This window comes from Carassius carassius, chromosome 6 (assembly GCF_963082965.1).
Source record: "Carassius carassius chromosome 6, fCarCar2.1, whole genome shotgun sequence".
In the NCBI taxonomy this organism is placed as follows: Eukaryota; Metazoa; Chordata; class Actinopteri; order Cypriniformes; family Cyprinidae; genus Carassius; species Carassius carassius.
In genome coordinates, this window is record NC_081760.1 from 33,496,888 (window position 1) to 33,524,761 (window position 27,874).

The 27,874-nt window shown below is 36.6% G+C and overlaps 1 protein-coding gene across 3 annotated transcripts in view; it reads right to left on the reverse strand.

The window, feature by feature from the left end:
• The window catches only part of LOC132142692 (VPS10 domain-containing receptor SorCS1-like), a 167,412-nt gene that overhangs the window by 53,368 nt on the left and 86,170 nt on the right, over window positions 1-27,874 (reverse strand). For all 3 annotated transcript variants that reach the window (XR_009434101.1, XM_059552753.1, XM_059552754.1), the window contains exons 2-3: window positions 21,493-21,560; window positions 11,986-12,085 (exon numbers count right to left, since the gene is read on the reverse strand). Coding sequence is in view for 2 of the 3 variants with exons in the window: in XM_059552753.1 (XP_059408736.1) it covers window positions 11,986-12,085; window positions 21,493-21,560 (168 nt within the window). In the remaining variant the exon portion in view is untranslated. The remainder of the gene's footprint in view (window positions 1-11,985; window positions 12,086-21,492; window positions 21,561-27,874) is intronic.

Genomic DNA, 27,874 nt, shown 5'->3' on the forward strand with positions numbered 1-27,874 from the left:
CACTGGTATTTAGCCACCTCTCTACTTCCATTGGCTTGAGAAGAAAGTTGTGCATGAGGCATGCTGACAAAATAAGGCTGTTTATTTTGTCAGGGTGTATGTTGATCCTGCTATGCAGGATCCTCCAGCGAGATGCCAAAATGCCAAAGGCATTTTCCACCACATTGCGCGCTCGAGACAATCGGTAGTTGAAGATGCGTTGTTGTTTGGATATGTCTCGACCAGGGTAAGGCCGCATCAGGTAGGTTTTTAATGGGAATGCTGCATCCCCAACAATGGTGAATGGCTTGTTCCCCAGATGCTCTGCTCCTGGTAGCTGCTGATTATCTGGCACCTCCAGCTTTTTTGCATCCAATGCCTGGCCTATGGATGAGCCAGCAAAGACACCCCCATCACCTGACCGTCCATACTCTCCAACATGGACTAGACGGAAGCGATACTCAGCATCGACCACAGCCAATAATACTACAGAGAATGTTTTTTTGTAATTGAAGTAAAGGCTGCCTGAATGAGGTGGTGGAAAGAGGAGGATGTGCTTCCCATCTATCGCTCCTATGCAGTTAGGGAAATTCCACCTAGTTGAAAACTTCGAAGCAATATTCCTCCACTCCTGCTCAGTAGGTCTTGCTAGGTGTGTATCCATCATGCACCTGTTAATTGCACCACATGTGTCCTTGATGGCTTTAGCCACTGTGCTCTCTCCCATAAGATAGTGGAAGGCAAGTGTTCTGACTGAATTTCCTGAGCCCAGATACCTGTAAAACAAACATTAATATAAACATTTCTATCTCTTCACAGAAAATGAGTGCAGGACAAGATGGAAGTCACTTCGAGACAACTACATCAAGTGGAAAAAAAGACAGCACTTGCCAAGTGGCTCTGGAGCAGTGCGTCAAAAGGAATGGAAATATGCTGCTGCGATTTCCTACCTGAATGTATTTCTACAAAATAGAAGGTTAAATTTGTAGTAATTTGTAGTAATGCACTTTCAATTAACTTTGTAACAAAGTGCATATGACTAAAGTATGCCTTGAAGAAGACTTTTGAAGGGATAGTTTACCCAAAATTTTTAATTCTGCCATTAATCACTCACCCTCCTGTCATTTAATTAAAAATATCTTAATTTGTGTTCTGAAGATGAATGAAGGTTTTAGAGGTTTGGAACAACATGAGGGAAAGAAATGACATAATTTTCATTTTTGGGTGAACTATCCCTTTAATGGTGGTAAAAAAAAAAAGTGTCCCTCTGTCTTTTCTCCAGTACAATCAGTAATGTGGATTTCGAAAACTTTATGGATGGGTCGATCCATGAAGGTGATTTAGACACACAAATTATATCAGAAGAGGAAAGCCCAGTACCAGAGACAGCAGGGACTGAAAGTGAAGAAGTTCAAGAACAGCCTCAGAGACCCAGAAAAAAAAGAAGAAATGACTCAATAAGTCCAAACACACAAATAAACGAAAAAGTTATGGACTTTTTAGTAACACCAACAGTGCCACCAAAACAAAATGATGAAACTGAGCTTTTCTTTCTAAGTCTAGCACCTCAAATGAGATCTCTGGGAAAAAGAGAACAAACCAGAGCTAAAATAGAGATGCTACGTATCCTGGATGACCTGGATGCACAGAGTCAGACACATCATGGGCTAGGTGTGCCTAGTTACCACACAGGACCACTGTTTGGTAGCTGGAATACTCCACATTAAAATTCAGCTTCCTCAACATATAATGTGCCATATTCATAGTTATAATTCAATGAGATGTAATATATTTATTTATTTATATTCATAGTTATAATTCAATGAGATGTAATATATTTATTTATATTCATAGTTATAATTCAATGATATTTATTAATTTATTTGTCTCTCTGTCTTTCTGTTTGTCTCTTTTGCTTGCTTCGTTGGTTAATTGATTTGGAAATAGTTTCCTAATCCAGTTTTATGTTTTAGATTATATTATTGATACTGTTCCTGCAACTATTTTTATTAAAAGTATCCATGTGTACATTACTGTGTTACCTTGTCATATGGCTCACATGGTAAAGTCCATTTAATGAATTATTGTTTTGAATTTAATTCTTCTTTCTTCCAACAACATATTATTAAAGCGTAAATCAGATATACAAATAGGTTAAATAGAAAATTGCTTACCTCAATGTCACTGAAGTTTTTCCTTTGGCCCAATTGGTGTCCAGTAATTTATAGACATCCCTGTGATATCAGGTCCAATCATTGACAGCAGGTCCTCCATTTGCTGTGTACTCATTCTGAAGTACTGCAGGTGCTTTTCCGGGCTCATCTGCAGCTCCTGAACAAGGTGGTGGTAAGCACCATATTGTGTTTTTGTTTTGCATTCTTCGAGGTAAAAGTATCAGTGCAGTATTTTTTTTTGTTGTCAGACAAAATTTGATCTGTTTGGGAAGAACAGGAGAAATGGGGCATTCATTCAAAAACTTTAATATGTTAAATAATGTAAATATTATTAAGATATTAAGATTATTATTTTGTATATTGTGAATTATTTGTAAGTGAATATCTTTATTACCAGAAAATTTAAAATATATATTAAAAAACCCAGATGTTATAAACTGAAACTTAAACTAAAATACAGTACATTTGTTTCATTGAAATAAAACATTACAAAGTGTTTGATTACGTTTTCACTCAGGCTGTCTAACTAACATTAGCAAAACAATATTGTAACAGTTGTCTAGACAACAGATACAACAAAACAATAACAGACTTATTATAACACAGATTCTTTTCATTAATTAACGTTCAAAACTCAGCTTTTATCAATTAAAATCATATATTTAAAAATAATAATAATAGATGAAGTTAAAACTCACCCATTTTCCTGCGAAATTGAGCTCGCACATATAGAATGTGCGCGTCCGGTGTGCGATACCTCGAGTTGTCCTACATATGGCGCGACGCGACGCGGCGCTTCTCGTCCGGTGTGCGACCGCCTTAATGCTTTACTTTTAAATGTAACTTTCCTAACACTGGATTTAACAGAAACTGGATCGGTCGTTGATTGAATTTTTTGCATGCAAATATTAAGGCAGATGAGCATGAGCTCGTAGTGACAGGTTCCAGCAGGCCAAATGATTGGAGTAGACCTGCATACATCACCGAAGAAAAGCCTGTCTTTTTTATTTTTATTGGAAGACCCAGTTATGATATTTTTATTTAAAAGAGACAGAGAGAGAGAGAGAGAGAGAGAGATAATAAAATAAATACATAATTAAATAAAACATGCATGGATGAACAGCTAGCAATAAGATCAGATTTTCTAAATGCATTTTCATTTCAAATGCAAATATACAACGGCTGACTGCTCTATACAGAAAAAGCACATCCCATTTTAATGTCAATGAAAAACACTTGCCACATAAACATCAGTTAGCAACATTGAAAAATAAGCTCCATAGTGGCTGAGACACTTTATGCACACTTTACTGTTGTTGCTGAAGGTCAGGATGATTTAAAACGCAAAGAAAATCAGGTAAATGTTAAAAATCTTTCTCAGGAGTCACAATCTCCCACTCTGACTGAAAGATTGTGCTGATGGCTTAGTTTTAGGGCTCGTCTTTGAGGGAGTGGATGGCACTCATTCCAGCACTTGCATGTAATACCTTAAAAACTATCTAAACAATCCGGCTTTAAAATTACAATACATACAGTATTATATACTACACAAAAAAGGTATTTCAAAGGTACATTGACGTCCATGGTAGAAAAATAAATAAATGGTTACCAGCAACTGTTTGGTTACCAAAATTCTTCAAAATATGTGTACAACAGAAGAAAGTAAGTTTGAAACAACATGAGGGTGAGTAACAATCAAGGAATTTTCATTTTTGGGTCCAATTAAGAACTGCTCGTGAAAGGATCTTTAAGGAACCAAAAACTGTTCAGCTATGACATTGCTGCAAAACCCCCTTGTGGAAACTTTATTTTTAAGAATGTGGTGCACAATTGTAAATTATCAATTAACAATAAGTGATATTACATAATGGGAAATGTCCTCCTTTCATAATGAAGAAACAAATGTCAAGGCCGAAAGACAGCATTAATCTTTCATGTTGGAACCCTTTAGATTTTTGCCTATAATGTACTTTCAAAGTTCTTCATCTCTTATTCTCTTTGTATGCGAATATCCTTTTATTCACCCCCTCTACATAAAGACATGAGAACAATTCTTTCCCCCAAAAGATCAAGCCCTGTTATCTGGCAATTATCTTTCCAAAGACACATACGAGCTTGTCAGCAGGGTGAGGGGAGTAAAGCCAAACTGAGGGTGAACCGGAGAGCTGGTCAGGCAAGCTGAGCCTAATTAAAGCTTTGGGAAGAGAAAGGTCAGGGATGCAGTGCCTTCCACCGATGAGGGAAAATGTGAAGTCTTCATATGAGAATGAGAAATGTCAGACGAGAGCCTGAGCAAATGAAGCAAAGGTCTCGTGTGTGATTGAGAGTCTGCCGAAGAGCCAAGCTAAAAAGAAATGGTTTTAGGAACGTGGAAGGGAATACAGACGAGAAGGGGTACTTTAACACATTTCGGCTAAAAATATGGCACTGAGTGGCCACTCATAACTATTTAATGTTCGGTGAATCAGTTGACCATGTTAAAGCAATCAAAAAACAAGCTGGCAAAACAAGTACATTTTAGAATGATTTAAAGGGATAGTTCGCCATCTTGACCTTACAAACTTGTATGATTGTCTTTCTTCTGAAGAAAAATAAAATGTTGTGAGGAATTGTTCTACTCTGTTTGTACTGTCAATGGGGTCTAAAATGACACTGGATCCATTTGACTTTCATCGTATGCAAAAAAATAAAAATAAATAAAAAATACAATTTTAAAAAATATATTGTTACAGAAGAAAATAAACAACAATTCTATAATTATATTAAATAACTATTAAATAACAATAAATATAATATAATATAATATAATATAATATAATATAATATAATATAATATAATATAATATAATATAATATAATATAATAGCATGAAAGCATTAATCAAACATTGCATTGCGACCACAATGTTACCAATAATATTAAGAACTATGATACAATGAAACTGTTCTAAGAATTTGTTCTTCATTACAAAGGATGCATAGTGATTATCCTCATTATTAAAATAAATAATAAATTTATCCTTAAAAAAAGGAAAACCTTTTCCCAAAGTTATTTTGTCTTTTTTATGCAAGAGTATGTCTCTCTCTCTCAACCCTGTTTTAATCACCTCTCTGTTCTCTCTCTACTCATTGCAGGCATTTTGAAATGATGCCTGAGGGCTTACAGATGTTCATCTTTATTTCTTTCTCAGTTATGCCGTTTGCTTCCGCCCCATCAGTGAGTGTTTCCCCTGCAGAGCTCATTCAATCAGAACTGCCCACACCACCTCAGAAACCGACTGAAAAGCTCACTCATTAAGCCTAGCTTCTTGCCTTTTCACTTCATCGGCACACAAAAACTGCTACGGATTCAGTGCTCACAAAGTATGTCATGAATTAAAGATAGATAAGCACCTATCAAAAAAAGCCCCGTATGTGTCTCATTTGAGAACGGCTGTTAGGTTCTTCAATGATTTACAGTATTTATTCAGTTTATGAAGCTAAACCTGTGTTGCTATGCTAAGAGACACAGACACTCTTGCTATATTAAAATACAATGCACACTAGATTCTTTCAAATAAAGGCAAAACATTTTTTTTTTCCTTTTTTTTTTTAACAATGCAATAGAACCTTAATTTGGTTCCAAATAACCTTTCAGTAAACTGTTTTAAAAATAATCTCTTTTTTTTCTTAATGTGAAGAACATTTTAATGATCTAAAGAACCTTTTGTGGAATGGAAAGACTCCATGGACGTTCTACATGGAACCACAGATGCCAATTATGAACCATAATTTGTGAGTGTACTGTATAATGACACTAATTTCACCACTTGGCATCCCAGCAGGCCATGTGTTGTGGTGTACTTCTGACAAGTGGGTGTTTAATGCAGATGTTTAATTTTTTTTTAAATCTGCCTTTTTGTGAGATGCAGAAATTATGAAAACAGGTCCTTGAACATGAAAGTGCATGAGATTTCCTTAGGGATGGAGTACGTTTACCTGCTAGTTATTGTAATTTCATACTCATAAAGCACAGATAGTGTTAAACATACACACATGCACACAACTACACACAACGACACAGTTGTACAGTATTCATTATTTAATTGTGGGTTTTCATCTCTGTATGTGTATGACTTTGTGTAGCTTGAGATTCAAACCTCTATGTCCTTTTTCTTCTGTAGAGCACAAAAGGAGTTGAACAATATACTGCACAATTAATGGTGACTGGCGTTTGTGAGTTTCAAAAAGGGCACCATAAAGGATCATAAAAAGTGTCCTATATTACAACGGCTTTGAACAGACTGAGGCTGAGGTTATTATATGCTCAGAATCTCGCAGGCTGTCCTTAGATAATTAATAAGAGAATAAGCAATGCCTGGTTCAAGATATTTTCAGTGAATCAGTTGATATAATTCACAAAAATCTAGTTCAAATAATTCACTCACCAATTGGCATTATGTGGTTGGATGACTCAATAGTCAATTTATGGTGCCTGGATTTTTTTATACAACTGATACGATATAAAACTTACTGTTAGTATACAGTTTACTAGCATGATGCATGTATATTTAGTGCACAGTTATATATGTAAGTTGTTACTCAATACATAATTGAAGTTATGGTGAGAACACAGATTATTAGGATGGCTTTTGACACACATTTAATCTAGCGAAGCTTATCCTGCAAAGAAATGACTCTTAGGATACAGTCACATCAATCAAGAAAAATGTTTTTCTAAGCAATGAGTGATTTGAATCTAACTCGCATCCAAGTGATGGGCCATGGTCTAAATCTGGGCTAGACTGAATATTTTTGGAGGATAAATAATCGGATGTGGAGCTTCTGGTTTCGGTGGCGAAATGTCATGTGGATAATTTGTTCAAGGCGGTGGGTGCGGGGAAAAAGCAAGCAGACATTTAAATTAGAAAAATGAGCAATGCCAAAAAAGCTTTGTTGTGAATATGAAATTTACTCGAGATGATTGCTGTCCTGAAATAGCCTGTGCTCTACGGGTGAATGATTTAATTTTATTATACATTTCACAAAGAAATTTCTCAGTGTGGAAAATTTGAGTGGCTTTTAGGAGTGCATTACACGGTGTGACAAATTGAATTTGAGGCCTCAACAAATACCAAAATATGCCAAAATCTGTTCCAGGGGAAAAGTGTTCCTGCTAAATTATGTTTTGCAAGTCATACAGTGCTATAGCAAAGATTGTATGAAGTCAGAGTGTAATGAGATGGAGAAAATGAATTTACCCTGTAAAACTGACTGTCATATTGGGCTAAAATATTTCTCTAAAATCATTAAAGGATGGTGGATAATTAGACTAGTGAGGTAGAAGCCAAACCACCATGCGGTAGTTTTGAACAGTGAGTGCCACGGGGAAACGCGCGCAGCAGAAAGTGCAACCACAGCAGATTGTAGACAGTGGAGAGGAAAATGAAACGGTGGCGGTGCCAAAACCCTGAGATCAGAAGCGGTCAGCTACGGGTTAGAGACTGTCAGTGAAAGAGAACACAAATTAGGCACAAAAACTAGTATATTTAATGAAGTAAAGCTGTTAATTCTGCATTTTTGTGGTTTGCAGAGTGAAGATTTAAAAGGCATGAATCACATCCATTTGATATTTTTTTACCATGCCAGAAGATATTCATTTAGCATTTTTGCTAAAATATGTTAAAATGACATTTGAATACTTGTTTATAATATCCCAACAAACAGATAAATAAGGCAAAAGTAAATATACATACACTACTGTTCAAAAGTCTGGGGTCGGTAAGATTTTTTAATGTTTTTGAAACAAGTCTTTTATGCTCACAAAGGCTGCATTTTCTTGATTACAAATATACCATTCTTGTGAAATTATATTATAATTTTAATTAAATGTTTACTACATATTACACCAGGGGCCCGTTTCACAAAGGAGGTTAAGTGAAAACTCTGAGTATGTTTACCCTGAAATGAGGGAAACTCTAGGTCTTCTGTTTCAGAATGGGAGGTTTGTCAAACCCGAGAAAGCAGGGTAAGTCAAGCCCGTTTCTAAAAGAGAGGTAACTTACACTCAGAGTCAGTTAACATGGTAACTTACTTTATGAACCTAACCTGGTCAGGAGCAGGTTTTCTTCGGTAAACCCAGAGTTTCTTTCGGTCTCCTCACCCTTTTTAAACACTTCATTGATGCACGCTGGAAAAATGCTCTTCTTACTAAGTGTTTTTTTTTTCACCGCACCCCCCCCCCCCCCCCAAATACAAATATAAAAAAAAATTATAAAATAAAGATTGATTTTCTATATAAGAAAATTATATAAGATACTTAGTCTTGTTTCCTGGGAGGGATTTTAAGGGGGGGAAATTAAGTGCATTTTACTTAAGTGAAATTATATGCCAATGTGGTAATAAAAATAATCTTAATGCAAATGGAAAACAAGTTTATTCTGAGTGTTTTTTACTAAGTGCAAATCTACTGTAGCTCCACCCTCCATCGACACATAAGGACGAGGATAAATATGACACATGTGAATAACGGCTTCAATGGTGTAGGCAGTAATGTTTTGGGCACGGAAAACTAGTTTGTAATGTGATTGATTGGTTTATAGAGTCCGGCTTTTGCCGAGCTCGTTCTTCTCACTTTTCCCATCACATGTCACATTAGAATTTATTTTCAATAAAAACGAACAAAATGTTCCTAACGAGTGTTTAATAATGATGCAACTATTTATAATTGTAATAAATATAATCATTTACAATCTGTAATTATTGCATCCTGTTAATGTGTAACAATAGTGAGGTGCACATGGTCCTAGTATGTGCACTTAGCCAGTTGCAAAGAACTGCTACTTTTACATGGTAAATAGAATAGATCACGATTTTCACTGTACATTTTTTCTGTAAATAGCATCTAGAGCTACTTGCACTTAGCCTACTGTAAATAGGATCTATGGCTAAGAAAGTATGTTAATTCCACTTAGTGTAAATAGCCACTGCCGTATTTTCTTACTTTATTGGCAGATCATTTGTAAAATAAGAAAATTGCACTTAAAATATTATTATTAATATTATTATTTTATATATATTTTTTGCCCATGAGATACCATAAAATGATTAGCTATTAGTTCATTAATCTAACGTTCTGCCAGTTTTCACCTGTGATGTTATAACACTGAGAAGAATTACATTTGTATAGAGTCTGAAGTATGCAGACAGCTGTTTGGCGGGAGCTGTTGCCATGGTGAATTGATATATATATATATATATATATATATATATATATATAGTAAATAATTGCTATATTTATTTTTGCCTTAATATACAGTATTAGAAAAACACTTCAGACACAGAGAGAGAGAGAGAGAGAGAGAGAGAAAGAGAGAATTTACTATATTTAGTTTATTACTATAACATAAAAATAATTATCAGTATCCAGCAGAAGTGCAGGAAGTTACTGCTTTTGTCATATTTGTTACTTTTGTCATATTGGAGCCATATTAATTTAGCCAAATTTCCTACTGTTCTGACAGTGAAAGCGATAGTGAGGTATGTCCAAGTATAGTGTCCCATAGTCTGAATTTGTTTAACCCATCCAAGTGCACACAATCAGTAGTGAGTATAGAACACACACACACACACACACCGTGAATACACCCAGAATAGTGGGCTGCCATTTTTGCTGTGGCATCCAAGGAGCATTTTGGGTTTGATGCCTTGCTCAAGGGTTTTACCTCACTCCTGGTATCAGGGTGGAAGAGAGTGCTGGTCATTCCTGCCAGTAAGAGACTCGAAGCCATAACCTTTGGGTTGAATATGTTCCACTGAGTCATCAAGAACACCATCAACTAGCATTAATGGGTTAATAAAGCTATACTATCCACTCCTCGCTATGTTCATTATGGCTCTTTGTGATGTGCTGCATTGACCTGCCCTGCTTCAGTTCACCATTCACAATCAATCATAATCACTGCTTGTTTTTTTTATAAATAGCCATCCCACATTACATGTTAATATAAAAGCAGAAAAATGGATGTTGACTATTGTATTAGACCCAGAGCTCTTATTATGTTTATAGTAGAGCCTTTAATTATGACCCAGACCTGGTTTTATAATGCCGTTGGAAGTGAGAGGAGCTATTTCTGTGAGCTTGGGTTCCGCCTTCATTACTGGCTGGAAAATGAAGCACTTAGATGCAACAAGAGGAAGAAACATCTCCTGTGGGTTCGTCTCTCCCCCTCTGGTGTACAAGTTTGCTACTTTGCAGAAGACAATGATTATCCTTTGGCTTTCAGAGTGGATGAACAATACAGTATAGTGTTGAGCAGATGTTGGTGACATTTGTGTGTGTGTGTTGGTGGTAGAAATGCCATCTAGACACAAAGTAATTAAATCTGCCGGTTCAGAACTGCTGGGAAATATGAATCCTTAAATAAGCAGCAACAACTGCAGGCAACACAAAATTGATCTGTTAGAAAAACACCCCAGATTATTACATTATGATTGCCACAGTTTTTGCACCTTAACTGAATAGTGAAGTGAACAAGACTGAGCAGCAGTGTGGGGCAGTAATTAACCAAAAGTAGCGGCACAACTAATTTGACTATACAGTACACTTTAGCTGGCATCTTTTAATCAAGAAACTACAGAAAAAAATCAGGAATGATCCATTCTGAGATATATTTTATTATTATATTTTTTTTTTCCTCACTAAATTGTCCAATATATACACGCAATTTATATATTTGCATCTGTAAATAACTTTTAATTATATTACATATATTTGAAGTCCGATTTCTCTAAAGGATATTTTTCTTTCTTTTATTTTTTTTTCCTTTTTTTTTTTGCTATGCACTGAGCCAGCAAAAATAAAAAAATAAATAAAATAAAAAAATGCAGATTTAAAAAATGGGAAAACAAAAATGTATAAAATCATAGGGAAGCATTCAAACTTTTATAAAACAAATTATTTAATATGTTTCATTTACTAGAAATAGATGCTCATCCCGAATCACTAAAAAAAGAAAAATAAAAACACACACACACACACACACACACACACACACACACAAATAATAATAAAAACAAAGCATAATTCTATGCATAAAGTATATGACCAGTTTGACCAAGTATATGAAGTTTCACATAAATTCACACAATTCTTACAGAACTAACATGTAGCTAAGCACATCTTAATGTTAACTACTGGATGTGCAATCCATCTTCATTACAGGCCATAATTAGTTGACTAAAAACCACCATTAAGCAATAAATGACTGTACTTGATAAAAGAAAAGTGTGGAGGAGGAAAAGAGGTTTAAAAAAGGAGGACAGAGAAAGATAGCTTGCACTGTCAAAGCAAACTCCCAAGCCTCAAGCCATAAATACAAGCCTTCTTGCCATGCCTTTGATTAAAACACTAGCGATTTATGAATCTCTTTTCATCCAGTTCATAATTCATTAGCCCTCAAGGTAGAAAAAATAAAAAATAAAAATCAGTTACAGCCTTATCAATATTAATGATATGTATATGTTTTGCTTTGAATGCTTCTATGTCTCAAAGTAGAAATTGCATACTGTAGTCAGTGAATCTTTAAAATGCATTGATCTCATAAAAAGCAGGAAAGGTTCATAAATACTACCAGAGGATAAATTAGCCAACAGAGCACTGTGCCAAGAAGAAGACCTGTGAAATCCTTCCAATGCTGTTAGCGGTCATAAATGAGCAGGGGGGTTTGAGCTGTGCATGCACATAAGCATAATCACCTTGAAAAATGTTTTGACACCTCCGTAAAAGAGACATCATGAAGACTAACAATGCGTAGGTGTACCAGACGGAAGAATAGGATTGCAATAAATCTTACCTTGCGCTTGTTGTTGGGGCTGACATATAGATAGCTGAGAATGGTCTTTACGCCCACTTTTTCATTGAGTTTCTCGTAAGTGGTTCCATAATCTGTTGACCTGAAATTTAATCAGAGGCTTAAATGAGAACTTGGGGAATCAGCTGTTGTAATTAAAGACCCACTCTGCACTTTAAACAAGGCTGTAGTGAGTATGGAACTGTAGCTTATTCATGGAAGCACTGCATTTCTTAAGTTCCTAATTTGATATAAGGAAGGTAATTACAGGTTTAAGAAATGTTACAGCAATTTGTTGTAGTTATGCAGTGCCGTGACCCTTTACAGTACCTTTAAAAAGAGATGGATGAACTGCCTGGTCTTACGATCATCTCTGACATGGCATTTTCGTAAGAATTTGTTCATTTTTGTGAATAAGAAGTGCAAACCTAAAAGCATGTTATTTGTAATTGATTTCAAATTTATTATAACTTAAATATTAAATACATTTGGTTGAACTTAAGAGTGATTTTTTTTTCTGAGCCGTCTACAGTAAGTGGGATTTAAAGACACCTTTTTCATGTACTTTCATAATTGCCTCTGTTGTATTTGAAATATGGTTAAAGGCATTGTTCACACAAAAATGAAAATTACCCCATGATTTACTCACTCTAAAGCTATCCTCGCTGCATATGACGTTCTTCTTTGAGGCAAACACAATTTAAGTGATTTTAAAATATATCCTGACTCTTCTAAGCTTTATAATGGCAGTGAATGGTGGTCGAGCATTTGAAGCCCAAAAAAGTGCATCCATCCATCATAAAAAGTGCTCCACATTACTCTGGGGGGTTAATAAAGGCATTTTGAAGCAAATCGATGCATTTATAAAACTTAATCTCTAGCTTTGTATGCACATTCACGAGACAGTGGCGTTTCAGTGTGTGATGTAGGATGCAGGTGTAGCGTCAGGTCCAGTGAGAATATGCTAGCCCTGCGAGAGCCAAGTTTTGTTTACAGCAAAGGAAAACCAGTCTCAACTTTTATTGGATTCATCTGAAAGAAGAAAGTCATATACACCTAGGATGGCTTGAGGGTGAGTAAATTGTAAAAGGTAATTTTCATTTTTGGGTGAACTATGCCTTTAAATTGTATGTAATATAAAATTTTAATCAACTAAAATATATTTTAATGGCATTACAGTTATACTATAATATGATTATATTTGTAATAATTAAAACAAAAATTCAATTTAGCATATTTAAAATGTATTTCAAAAGTGTGTTAAAGTGTATTTTAATTAAATTTTTTGGTACATTTTTTTGTCAGATATTAATTCTTTTAAGTTTCACCGTAGTAATATAGTTAGTACTATAACTCATTTATCATCAAATCTTGTTGATAGAGAATTTTATACTTTTTAAATCAGCAAATATTTAGATTAATTTCAAAATAATTTCTGTGAGTAGTCCATCATCCTCAAACTCATTGGTATTTACACAAAATGCCAGCTTTTAATTAAACTTACAGTATGTGGAAGTTCAAGAAAAGAGACCATCAGTCAAAGCCGAGGAAATATACAAGGAGAGTTTTATCTTGAGAATCTGTCATCACTCAACGTGAAGTTTTAATGTTGAAGGGATAGTTCATCCAAGAAGTAGGTGACTTTGTTTATTTAGTAGAACACCGTAGTGGGGAAGTCTTGGCCTATTGGTTAGAGAGACAGACTCATAAGCCAAAGGTTGTGGGTTTGAGTCTCGTGCCAGCTGGGATTGTAGGTGGGGGGAGTGAATCTACAGTGCTCTCTCCCACCTTCGATACCACGACTGAGATTCCCTTGAGCAAGGCACTGAACTCCCAACTGCTCCCTGGGGTGCCACAACAAAAAGGGCTGCCGACTGCTCTGTGTGTGTGTTCACTGCTGTGTGTGCACTTTGGATGGTATAAATACCAAGCACTAATTCTGAATATGGGTCACCTTACTTGGCCACGTGTCACGTTACTTTCACAAATGGAGATTTTTAACTCAATCCATTGCGGTCTGTCAGTCATATAATGTAAGTGGCTGGGAATCACAGCTTTGAGAGTCAAAAAACATACACAGACAAAACCAAATTAAACCCTGCAGCTTGTGACAATACACTGATGTGTAAAGACACAAAACGATTAGTCTGTGCAAGAAACTGGACAGTATTTATATTGGTTTTTTTACCTCTGATTTTCAACGCAATGTCTGAACTGTCCTGAGCATGTTAGCATCTTCTTTTTCTTGCCTTACCTCAGATCGCAGACATATAAGTCCATTACCGCCGTCTATCTCTCAATTGGACCATTGACACTCCTAATTGAGATTGTAGATACAGTGTCAATGGTCCATCTGAGAGATACTTTAGGTGTCGGTAATGCACTTATAAGTCTGCGATTCACCATTAAGCAAGAAGAAGAATACGCCTCACACGCATGCTGAAGAAGAGGATGCGAATGCGCTCAGGACAGTTCAGACATTGCAGTGAAAATCTGAGGTAAAAAACAATATACAGTAAATACTGTTCAGTTTCTTTCAAGACTTTGTGAAGTGACATTTCATTTTCAACTTTCAGTTTTAAAGGAGGGCTGTATAGTAGAAGCTTAGCAGTGTCTAGATGATATAATACTAATTTCAACTAAAAACAACAGGCCAAATAGTAATAGTTTTTTTTGTCATCAGATCAATAATAGACCGATATATTGGTGCAACTACATGAGATTAAAATCCAAGAGACAGACTAGGTCAGCACAACAACATCCAATAACAGGAGCATAAAAAGGGATACACAAAGACAGCTGGTCAGGATCGCATTAATCCTACAAATAAGACTTCACAAATGACCTTTGAAACAAAGGGAGCGTTTAACGGTTGACTAATGAGCTCTAAATGCAACACAGGTATGTGGTAACTATGGTAACAAGTTTCTGATAAACAGGGAATTCCAGAGAGGATGCCCTCTGTTGACTGTTAGGGGGAACAACAGCCATTTCCCTGATATCTACATAAACAAACACATCATATCAGAGAATACAGCTTTGTTGCTCTAGTACTATATCTAGCATTTCTTGGTTATTATCTAAATATATGTCATTTTCTAGACTCAGGAAGGTCCACTGAGATGAAATTAAAGTTCTCAGCTTTGTAAACAGAACAGAAACAGTCATTTAGCTCTTTTATCCAAGCAACTTCCAGCACACAAAGGCCCTTTCGCAAGCTTCAGTGCACCGCTTCAATGCAACACACAATGACAAGTTTGCTACGTACTTGGCAAGAAACTTCTATTAATCCTGGTAACACTTTCCAGTAAGGTCCCTTTCAGTGTTGTGGACTTGTTTTTCCATGTTTTACCCATGTCCTTTTTCCTGTTCTTGTTGAGTTGATTGATTATTCTATATACATGTTTTGTAAATTATCCTATGTATATTTGTTCCTTCATTCCTTGTCCAGTCAACTTTGTTACTAGTTGTTTGATTTTCCTCCTGAATTGCATGTACCCTGCGTTTTCAGTATCGAAGTTTGAGACTCCTGTGTTCTCCCTTGCAACAATGTAACGTGACAGATGACCGGACCAAAACAGATGACGGCTGAGGTCAGAGGTTGAAGCGGTATTTGGAGGATTTCCTTGAGCTTCCTAATTCAAAGGCCGCAGGCTGCTGCTCACTCAAGCCAGCAAGCTGCGCTGTTGTCAAGCCTACTGGCCATTCATCAGTCAAGCCCGCCGGCCGCGGCTTACTCAAACCTGTCTGCCGTTCCCGAGTCAGGCACACCAGCTGCCCAATTCCCCCATAACCAAGAGAGGATGATGAGGAGAAAAAGACACACAACCCTCATCCAGCCCCGGAGCTCATTCCAGTGTCGGCTCCACCCCCCACCCCCGTTGAGCCCAGTGATGTCTCCTGATCCCCTGTTGAGCTCAGGGAGAGATCCTGATCCTCCGTTTAGCTCAAGGAGGGGTTTCAGATCCTTGGTTTTGGCCCCGAGAGCACCTTGGAGCCCAATCAACTCTCCACTTTAATAGTGGCTACCTATTAAACATTGTATAGATTTTAAAATCTTGCTTATTACTTATAAAGCCCTGAATGGTTTAGCACCTCAGTATTTGAACAAACTCTTGTTACTTTATAGTCCTCCACATCAGCTGTGTTCTCAAAACTCAGGCAATTTGATAATACCTAGAATATCAAAATCAACTGTGGGCAGCAGATCCTTTTCCTATTTGCTCCTAAACTCTGGAATAACCTACCTAACATTGTTCGGGAAGCAGACACACTCTTGCAGTTTAAATCTAGATTAAAGACCCATCTCTTTAACCTGGCTTACACATACTGTAACACACTAATACACTTCTAATATCCAAATCCGTTAAAGGATTTTTAGGCTACATTAATTAGGTAACCCAGAACCGGGAACACTTCCCATACCACCCGATTTACTTGCTACATCATTAGAAGAATGGCATCTACGCTAATATTAGTCTGTTTCTCTCTTATTCCGATGTAACCGTAGCCACCAGATCCAGCCTGTATCCAGATCAGAGGGTCACTGCAGTCACCCGGATCAAGTACGTATCCAGACCAGATGGTGGATCAGCACCTAGAAAGGACTTCTACAGCCCTGAAGACAGCGGAGACCAGGACAACTAGATGAGCCCCAGATACAGATACCCTGTAAAGACCTTGTCTCAGACAACCATCGGGACAAGACCACATGAACCAGTTGAGCCCTCTGCACAATGTGACTTTGCTGCAGCCTGGAATTGAACTGCTGGTTTCCTCTGGTCAGAGGAGAACTGGCCCCTTGACAGAGCCTGGTTTCTCCCAACGTTTTTTTCTCCATTCTGTCACCGATGGAGTTTCGGTTCCTTGCCATTGTCGCCTCTGGCTTGCTTAGTTGGGGACACTTCATTTACAGCAATATCGTTGACTTGATTGCAAATGATTGCAAAGATACTATTTAAACTGATCTGAGATGTATGATGACATCACTGAATTCAATGATGAACTGCCTGTCATTTTGCATTATTGACACTCTTTTTCTAATTAATGTTGTTCAATTGCTTTGTCTGTTTTGTTTAAAGCACTATATAAATAAAGGTGACTTTAATTGACTAGACTAAAAAAAATACAGTTGTTCAGTGTAAGCTGATGTTAGCTCGGGTGCATTAATATTAACAGATACAATTTTGAATCATGTGTTAGTAAATGTTACAATTAACATTATGAAGACTTTTTCATTGTTCATGTTCATGTTAACTAATGTCAGTTAACTTTTGTTTACTAATGGACTTTACTGTAAAATTCTACCTCAATCATTTCTGGTATTATATTAAATAGCTTGATTTGATTGTAAATAAAACCAGCAACAAATAAAAAATAAAAATTCAATCATTACATTACTGTTTGTTATCTGACTCGGCTCGGTGTTCATCTTCAGTTCTCTCTTCACAGCAGTTCAGTCAGTGTACTGTTTGAGTAAATGAATTACTCTGGGATATTGGTTTGTTTTAACTCAGAGGGAGTGTCAGCCACATTAAAAAAGTTAACAGATTAAGTCATTTGTGGATTAATGCATATTGGAGACGCGAATCGTTTCAAATGATTCAGTTCGATTTGGTGAACTGGTTTAAGAAGATCCGGTTACATCGAATGATTCGTTCGCGAACCGGATATCATACACTGCAGTGAATGCGCTCACAACAGACACGGAAGAGAAGACAATGCTGAATAAAGTCGTAGTTTTTGCTATTTTTGGACCAAAATGTATTTTTGATGCATCAAAAAATTCTAACTGAACCTCTGATGTCACATGGACTACTTTGATGATGTTTTTCTTACCTTTTGGACATGGACAGTATACCGTACACACAGTTTCAATGGAGGGACTAAGAGCTCTCGGACTAAATCTAAAATATCTTAAACTGTGTTCCGAAGATGAACAACATGAAGGTGAGTTATTATTGACATAATTTTGATTTTTGGGTGAACTAACCCTTTAAGCTGCAAATTATAAACTAACCAGTCCTCATTAATGATCTAAACCCATTTCAAACCTTGATGCAAAGCTGAACTTGTCATTGCAAACACAGTATGTGTCTGGTAATGCCTGGCTGCACTTCATAGAACTACAGGAGATGTGCCAATGGCGTTAACACTGTAGTTGATGCTTCGCTCTATAGATCACAACGCATTGGGGATTGTTGACACAGTCAGCCCTTCTGGAGTAACCTGGGGTTAAGGGTCTTGCTCAAGGGTTCAACGGAAGTCACTTGTACTGCGATGTAGCCACACCAAAAAAAAATCCACGTTACCACATGTCTTGCCCAGAAATCGAGCTCAGGCCGTTACCCTAAGACCACTTAAGGACAATAAATAGCTACTTTTAAACTAAAATGATAAATTCCAAGTCCATGGAGTTTCTGTGACTATTCTGAGAGATTTTAAATAAATCAAAACAATTACCTTGAGTATGCCATTATAAGTGTTTTAAGCGAGAACTGCACTCTTTGTGCCAGAATAATGTGACGACCTTCAGAAGCCCAGAAACAGCCAGCCACTTTTTTTCATTTACTCCATTGCACACGTTGTGTTATGTTACCCAGAATATATAGTGAAAGTGACATGACATTCAGCCAAGTATGGTGACCCATACTCAGAATTTGTGCTCTGCATTTAACCCATCCAAAGTGCACACACACAGAGCAGTGAACAAACACACACACACTGTGAACACACAGAGCAGTGAACAAACACACACACACACTGTGAACACACACCCGGAGCAGTGGGCAGCCATTTATGCCGCGGCACCCAGGGAGCAGTTGGGGGTTTGATGCCTTGCTCAAGGGCACCTAAGTTGTGTTATTGCCAGCCTGAGATTCGAACCCACAACCCTAGGGTTAAGAGTCAAACTCTCTAACCACTATGCCACGACTTCCCCACATACAAGGCTGCATTTTTTTGGTTAAAAAATAAAAGATAAAGCAATAACCATTCTGTTTTAATAACATTTAAAATGTAATTTATTTCTGTGATGGCAAAGCTGTTTTTTCAACAAGAAACAGCTATATATTTTCAAATAATGAAAACAGCTGTGCTGTTATTTTTGTGGAAATTGTGATAGGTTTTTTATTAGGATTCTTTGAGGAGTAGAAACTTCAAAAGAACAGTTTTATTTATTGATTTTTTTTTTATTATTAATTTATTTGTAAATTTATTTAATCAATTTAATATACCCTTGCAGAAAACGTCTCTTGGTTATGTAACCCTAGTTCCTCGAGGGAACGAGACGCTGCGTCGAAAACGCTTTGGGGAACGCGTTTAGCGTGAGCGACTCTGATTATCATATCCAATCTGTCTTATAGAAGAGCGTGACGTCACAGGCGGGGTGACGTAAGCGACCAGGAAGCTATAAAGGCACGAGCCGCGCAGCTAGCTTCAGCTTCGAGTACCAGCAAGCGCCGGCAGGGGTGCCCGGGGGTATGGCCTCGAGACGCAGCGTCTCGTTCCCTCGAGGAACTAGGGTTACATATGTAACCTAGAGACGTTCCTCTTCAGGAACTCGAGCTGCGTCGAAACCGCTTTGGGGAACGAGTACCAACGCTGCCAGACTACCAAACCCCTGCCTAGTGTGTATCCGAAGAGCACAGCTTGGAGTGCCTGGAGTGACTGGCATGTCTAAGGCATGGACCACCCCACAGTATTGCAGATGTCCAGCATGGACACACCTGCTAGAAAGGCCTTGGAGGCCACCATACCCCATGTAGAGTGAGCCTTGGCTCCCGACAGCGGGGGACGACCAGAGGACTCAAAGTGGCATTGATAGTCTCAACTATCCAATGACTAATAGTCTGCTTAGAGCAGGAAACCCCTCTCGGGGGGACCACAGCATACAAGCAATTGGTCAGTTTTTCTCCACAGGGCAGCTCTGTGGACGTATGCATCCAGCGCTCGAGCTGGACACACACAATTTAGCTTCTCTTGGTCGGGCTCCCGAAAGGGAGGAGGACAGAAGGCCTGCAGAACTACAGGTTGTGGTGTGATAGAGGGCACCTTAGGAACATATCCCGCTCGAGGGTATATGAACACTTTGGTCATGCCAGGTGCAAAATCAAGATATACATATTGGATATGATATTCAGAGTCGCTCACGCTAAACGCGTTCCCCAAAGTGTTTTCGACGCAGCTCGAGTTCCTGGAGGAACAAACAAACAACAACAAAAAAAGTTGTTGAAAACATCTTACCAACGCAAATTTGAAAACAGTTTAACATATATTTAGACAAACGTAAGGGTATTGTTTGACATAGATGTGTTTCAATCTTAGTTTACATGGAAAAACAACCCATTTTTTTCTTTATGATATATATATATATATATATATATATATATATATATATATATATATATATATATATATATATATATATATATATTAACTCTTATATGATTACCTGCAGATCAGACACACACACACACAAACACAGGACAGACATCACTGCAGAACACTCACTCACACACAAACTCACACAAAGGACAGACATCATCTAGAAATCTAATTATCAGTTCCCATTCATCTAAAATGATTGGATAGGTAACTACACTCCATACTGCCATGTGATAAATCACCCTCTGGTTACCAGCATATTTTATGCAGGGTCACTAACTTCATTACTGAAATGCTGGGTCCACAGAACAGCATTGTCTGAGAGTAAGAGATTGCTGAACATATCATATATATATCATATTATTATTTTTTTTTTCATGAGCTCAGCTGGATCTCTTCCTGTCCTGTTGTATTACGGTGTGTTTGGCCATTGCATTTCCGATGGAAGCTCCATCTTTCCAAGCTAAAGGGCCACACAGTCTGCTAAGCATCACCACTCCAATCTGCTGCTGGTAGAAGCTGCCAGATCTGGTGATCTAAGGCCAGTTTCACCATTTGTTTGATGCCAGTAGAGCTTTAGATGAATGGAAGTTAAGAAATAGCTCATCCAAAAAAATTAAGTTAAAAAATTTACTCACCATCATAAATTAATCTGTGGTTTAGACCAACATGAAGGGTGAGTTAATTATGAAAGAATCTTCACAAAATAATATATTTTGAAGAGTGGTGGTAACTGTTTTGGGTCCCATTGACTTCCACTGAATTTTTTGTCCTTACTATGGATGCCAATGGGACCAACATTCTTCAAAATATCTTCTTCTGAGTTCCACAGAAGAAAGATATCCATTCCAGTTTGGAATGGCACGAGGATGAGTAAATAGTGACAGAATTGTCAAAGATGATATTTGGAAGAATGGAGAACACTGCATGTGTTTATACTTTCATGCTGCTTAAACAAATGCAACTCCAGAGACTATCTACTTGCTTAAAAACTTTAACAAGATGAGAACAAATAGTCACAAAGGAATATTAGATAACGTACTTGTAATACATTTCCCTGTTGTGTGTACACATAAAGATTTGAAGCCTTGAATAATTATCAGAAAAAATGAACAGTATTCTTACCTCCATAAGGAGCTCTCTGTGACACTGCCCAGATTGAAGTCATACAGCTTGGTCAGCATGAGAATCACCTGTACAAAAAATAAATAAATAAATAAATAAATAAATAAAAAAATAATAATATTTTTTTTAGTTGTCATTTGTCAGCAGGGGGCTAAAAAGGCAGTCCTGTTGCCATGATTTTTGTATTTATTTTTTATTAGTAAATAACTAGCAGCTAAAATGTTCATAGATTGCTTTGATTCTCTTTCTAAGATCTTTCTTTCAAAAAGAAAGAAAGATCTCTTTCAAAATCTTGAGCACAAGGCTTGTTAAATTAAATTGCAAAACTGTAAACCCTGTTAATCTTCTGAAAGCCTATTTATTACATAACATTTCAGACTGTGCAATGCAATTTAGTAAAACTTAAACACATATCTGGCTGAAGAAGGCCTTATACTGTATAAATTTACTTTAAAAATGTATCAAGTAAAAAAAAATGCACTGATAACTCTTAGGTTAATATGTAAGATTAAATAGCAAATATCAGATCATTGGTCACGATTTCATTCATTACCATTTTCTTTTAAACTTTTTGCCTTAATTGCATTTGTTATTAAGCCCTGTGTTGTGACAAATTAAGCAGTTCATATGATTGTAGTAGATCACAACAGCTGCATGCATGCATATACATATATTTATATATATTTATTATATATTAATTTATAAATATTTATATTTAAATATGAAGTATAGTATGCAACAATCATCTCAACTTCTCAAAAACATTTCATATACTTGTGTCGGACAGATTCCTTGCCAGCAAAAACAAATGTTGAAGTAATTATATTTTTCATGCATAAAAAAGACTCCATCATCAAATCAACACAACAAAAGTCCACATGAAATCTCAATCAGAACCATTATTAAATTACCCATTACATAAACTTCTCAATAAATCAGCCTAAAACAACCTAAAAATGCACAAATCCTCAGATCTTCTCTTCATCTCAGCATAAAACACAATAAAATGATGCATCAGGCTTCCTCCTTGACACCCAAATAATTAATCTCTTCATTACTTAATCATATCATGCTGATTCTATCTACAGCACTGTAAATATCCTTTATAAGATTCCTGAGGTACACGAGACTGTGCTAACTAGGTCAGTCAAATTCCTCCAGGAAAATTAGAGATGGGGAAGAGAGAGGAAATTCATGCCTAGAGCGTGGAAAAAAATAGACTCATAAACTTACAATCTATTTATGTTTCAAGAAAGAATTCATACCTATATAAACTCAAAGCCTTTTGAAAAAGCGCCAATCATTTTGGGGGAAGAGTTAATTGATTCTCTTAGAAGTTCCAATGACAAGTGTTGCAAAATATATATTAACCCTCTGAAAGCACCTCAGTCATATGGTAGAGCACATTTTGAGTCAAAATGTTAACATTTGAATGTGTTGAATGTTAAAGCACAAAAAGATATTACTTTACAAACAGTCACACATCATTTTAGGATGAAAATGATGAAACCAGCCATTACATATTGTTTTGTGAATTCTTCAAATGCAAGCGTATTTTGAAGTAATATACTTCAAAGGCCAGCATAAATGACCATATCGTTAAACTTTGAATCTGTTCCTTACGGCTACGCTTATCAAACTCTTTAGTCCACTTACAAGCAGGCCTGATACTAGCTTTAATAAAACTCTGCATGTGGACAGAGAAAAAAAAAGACAAAAAAGATAAAAGGGTGAAGAACCATTCAAACAGAAGAGTACTCTGGGAAAGAAAATGAATGATGAAATCCTTCTTCAGCTCAAAGAATAATGCAAGTCTTCATGTAAAACAGGCTTTAGTCCACCAGACAACACATTTAATGCTATAGCCAATTGTTTCAGCAATATGGTGAGCAGCCTGAATCACTGAGATCTCTTGTAGTATTTGAAGCTGCCCTGACATTTACATACAGTTCAGTAACTGAGAGCAAAGCACCAGTGCACTGCTCAACTACAGGAACAGATCTGTATAATAAGAAGGCAGACAGAAAAGACATCTGGAGTCAGAAAAAAATGGCATATAATGGCCCTGGACACTTAAGCCACACTTAAAAATGTATTGTTGTCATTGCATTATAGATGCACTGAAATTTGAGGATGTGTGCAATTATTATTATTGTTATTTGTTTGACTGTTGATTAAATAAAAGTGATTAAGTATTCCATTAATAAAGGGGACATCGGATGCAAATTTCACTTTTACATGGTGTTTGCAAATGAATGTGCCTTAGCATGGTGTAGATATAACCAGCCTACAATGATAAAATCCATTCACTTAAAAAAAAAAAAGAAAAAAAAAAGAACTTTTTGGGAACAGACTTTATATAATTGACTTTAATAATGACCCATTTTCAGGTTTTGTGGGTATGCATGGAAGCAAGAAAGCTTTTAAGAATATAAAAATATTAATAATAAAATCATAGTGACATGTGTGGTGCAAAAGAACTCCATTCGTTTAGTGTTGTACGCTGGCAATAGCATCATGCTGTGAGCTGTATGTTGTTTAAAGGAAGAAAAGGAACAGTGGATGGTGCAATAAATAGGAAAACACTGCAAGAGAACCTGCCTCAGTCTGCTGGAAACATGCTTGGACAATGATCTCATACACTTTCAAAAAATGAAGAGTTCAAGGAGATCAAGTCATATGTCCAGTAAACCAAGCAGAAGAATTAATATGACTGAAAATCAGTGGTGCCGTTTAAAAAATATGCTTTAAAATCCTCATGTCACTACAAGTGCCATAAGAGATGTCAGCTAATTTGATGACTTCAATCACATGCCTGATTTCCATAACACCGCCCTTCAAAGACAAAGTTAGCCAATCGGATTTCAGCTTTCCTGAATGCATACAATGATGACAGATAGAAAGCGTCTCTGATTGGCTAAGACGTGTGAGCCACTTTCCCATCTCTTTTTTTTTTTTTTTTTTTTTTTGAGAGGCATTATTATATTTGTATGCATAGTGTCAAAAGAAATAGAAGACTGAAATAAATTACCTAACCTCACAAAACTCTGCAGTTGTACCCTGTGCACGTTCTAATAAAGCATATGTACATTTTAACACATTTTATTGTAAGGCTTGTAATTCAGTAAATTAATACAATTCAAACACCTTTCAAAGGAAATCAAATCGTTAGATATAATGATTACATTTCTGCTTGTTAATTTTGCACCCGTAATATAATACAACACAACCATTATAGCTGAAAAATGACTAATACTGCTGATGTATGTTTCTGTGAATAATGAGTAGAAGCTGTTTACATGTTGAGACCCTTATTCTGATTAAGCTTTCCTCATTTACAAAGGCTCTGGCTTGATCCTCTCTGCATTCTGATTAGGCTTTTCAGACACTTCATTACAGTGCTGTCCTGAGCACCTTATTAAATCAAGTATTTTCTTAAATTCTAGTTTTGTACATTGAAATATATGTATGAACATATATTAAAGACAAAACAGCACTGTTGGAATGATTTTTAAGCATGAAAAAGTTTACATTTGTTGGACGGGCATAAATCTCCATCCAAATCAGGCGTCTGTCTTTGATAAATCAATGTATAAATAAAAAATAAATGAAGCATTGAACTCTGTAGGGTTCATTTATAGAACTCCAGTAAGAGGTACTGAACTTTTAAAGTGACAGTTCACCAAAAATGAAAAATCTGCCGTTATTTTTTTATTTTTTATTTTTTTTACCCTCATGTGTTAAGAGGGACATAGAAACATCACAATCCACAAGTAATACACACAACTCCAGTTCATCAATAAATGTCTTGTGAAATTAAAAGTTGTGTGTTTGTAGTGCAATTCAGTTCTAAACAAATATGTTGATTGACAGGACAACAAGGGATGGACTGTTTCATTGTAGCAAGTGTTTTTATGGATAACGAACATATTTTGGCCAGAAGCAAAGGTTTTTCAGCTGTTTGGACTCTCATTCTGACGGCACCCATTCACTGCAGAAGATTTTAGATGAAACCACTGCATTTGGTACAGAGCATGTTTGTTTTTGTGAAATGGTGAAACAGAAACCAGTTATACACAGAGGCCAGACTCTCTGAAAGGTTTGCAGGTAGAGTTTTGGATGGTATTGGGCCATTCTCCTATATTAGAGGGGAGAAGATCATTCCTACTGAAAAAATAATACATTGCACTAGAGCAGGTGTTGTCAAAAAAATTATCCCAGTCTCAAACAGCGAGAGCAATTCAGCAACAATTTCACATGTGGGAGAGAGGCTTAAAACCTATAAGGCCGTCCACATAAAATTCCCTATCTTAACAAATAGTGACATGCCTCTATAGCTTAGCATTGCCAGGGCTAAATTGTCCAAGTCGAATTTGTTATAGTTTATTTTCCTCCACAAAACTCAAGGTACTGTCTCTATACACCCAATTTATAATAGTCACGTCATTTGGCCACAACTGAGGAATGTTTGGAGGGAAGACAGCTTATTAACTAATGTAGAAACAATTATATATATATATATATATACAGCCTTATTTGGACAAGGATTAGTTGTACTATGGGAGGCAGGATAAAGTAATAACTAGCACAGTTCTTCTATGATTTTAATCCTGTCTGAATTGGTCATGTCAGTGATTTTTTCAGGGAAGAATTACACTTTCTTTTCTCTATAAGATAAAATGGCCAGAAGAAATACCAGCATGTGAAAGTAGCCCTGTCTGAATTGTCTAAATTGACCTGCCCAGTCCACAGGCTGTGTACAGTAATTAATGCAGTAGATCATTACATTTACATTTATACATTTATTCATTTAGCTGACGCTTTTATCCAAAGCGACTTACAATTGCTATATATATGTCAGAGGTCGCACGCCTCTGGAGCAACTAGGGGTTAAGTGTCTTGCTCAGGGACACACTGGCGGTTCACAGTGGATTCGAACCCGGGTCTCCCACACCATAGGCATGCGTCTTATCCACTGCGCTAACACCACCCCTTCAAGTGCTCTAAGTGTCTCAGTAGATTTGAGCAATGAAATTGAGTTTTTCTCATTCAACATACCTTTAATAAAAAACAAAACAAAAACAAAAACCTTAAAATCCCCTGCTTACAAACACATGCATAACCCTGCATCCCAGTGTGCATAATATTTATCCTAAATAGTATGTGAGATTAGAATAAGGGTGTCCCAAAGCATAGTATGTTGAAAACAGTATACCAAAAGTCATTGGATGGTTTACTATTTCCAGTAGATTCTCAAAATTTGTGAAACGGCTAATATTACCCATTAGCCATCGTACTTTGGAGGAAGATTCAGTTCAGAACCACAAACATGGTGGATGTAAAAGAGCAGTAAGTCCCAAATCTTGCCTATTATTCTGTTATACATTCAAAAACGATATCCTTTTTCCTTCTTCATAAAAAGAGTATATAGTAATGGTCGTGATACAGGCGATCAGCCCTAGTGAACACCTGTTGGTGGATGCTATAACTACAACATCTTTACTTTGTTCCTCAACATTTCCAGAGCCTGGGCTGTCAAAGACACAGGTGTGATTCTTTAAGACTATTACAGCAGCATCTGTCAGGTAGTATGGACATTTTATGCAATGATATTCCATACAAAGCATCACTTACTGCTCCTTTTACTTTAGTCTCTACCAACTGTTATAATTTGTATGTAAAACATAAATCAATATCGGTCTCTATAAGCTCGAGAGAGATAAAATAAACCACAACCAGCGAATCATAAGGTCCTAAGCGTAAATAGCACACTCAAGAAATTGGGGTATTTGAATTATAGTTGCTGAGAAAAAAAAAGCCCAAATTCATGCAATATGGAGCCAATCCTGTGGCCAACTAAATTTAGCGTACTGTAATATTAGAGTCCATTTCATGTACATATGTCATTATTTGAACACAAATTACTTTCTGTGAGTGACTTCAAAATAGGCAAGAAAGTTTCACCCCTTTCTTTTTTTTTTTTTTTTTTTTTTTTGCAAATTTCAAAATTCAATGGCATTGTTTTCAGTGGCATATTGACTGCCTTTATGTTGCGTCTGTGTGTGAGGTCAATTACTCATCCCTGGATGGTGTCTCTTACAGCAGAGCGGTAAACATTAGCTGAAAGACAGTGGGACCTTCTGTCTCCTACATATGGGGAGTGTTGTCTTGGTCTTGCTGTTGCCAGCTCCTGTCAGATGAACTCATACCGTAGTGTACATATGTCATTTTACACAGTTTGCCAATTAAACCTAGTAATGCCTCTCAGTGCAGGTCAATTCGATTCGCACATTATATACTGATGGATTTTTGGGTGAGTTATATGTTACTTTGTGAAAGGCAGTCGATGCTATTCAAAGATACTGCACATATGTTCCCAAGA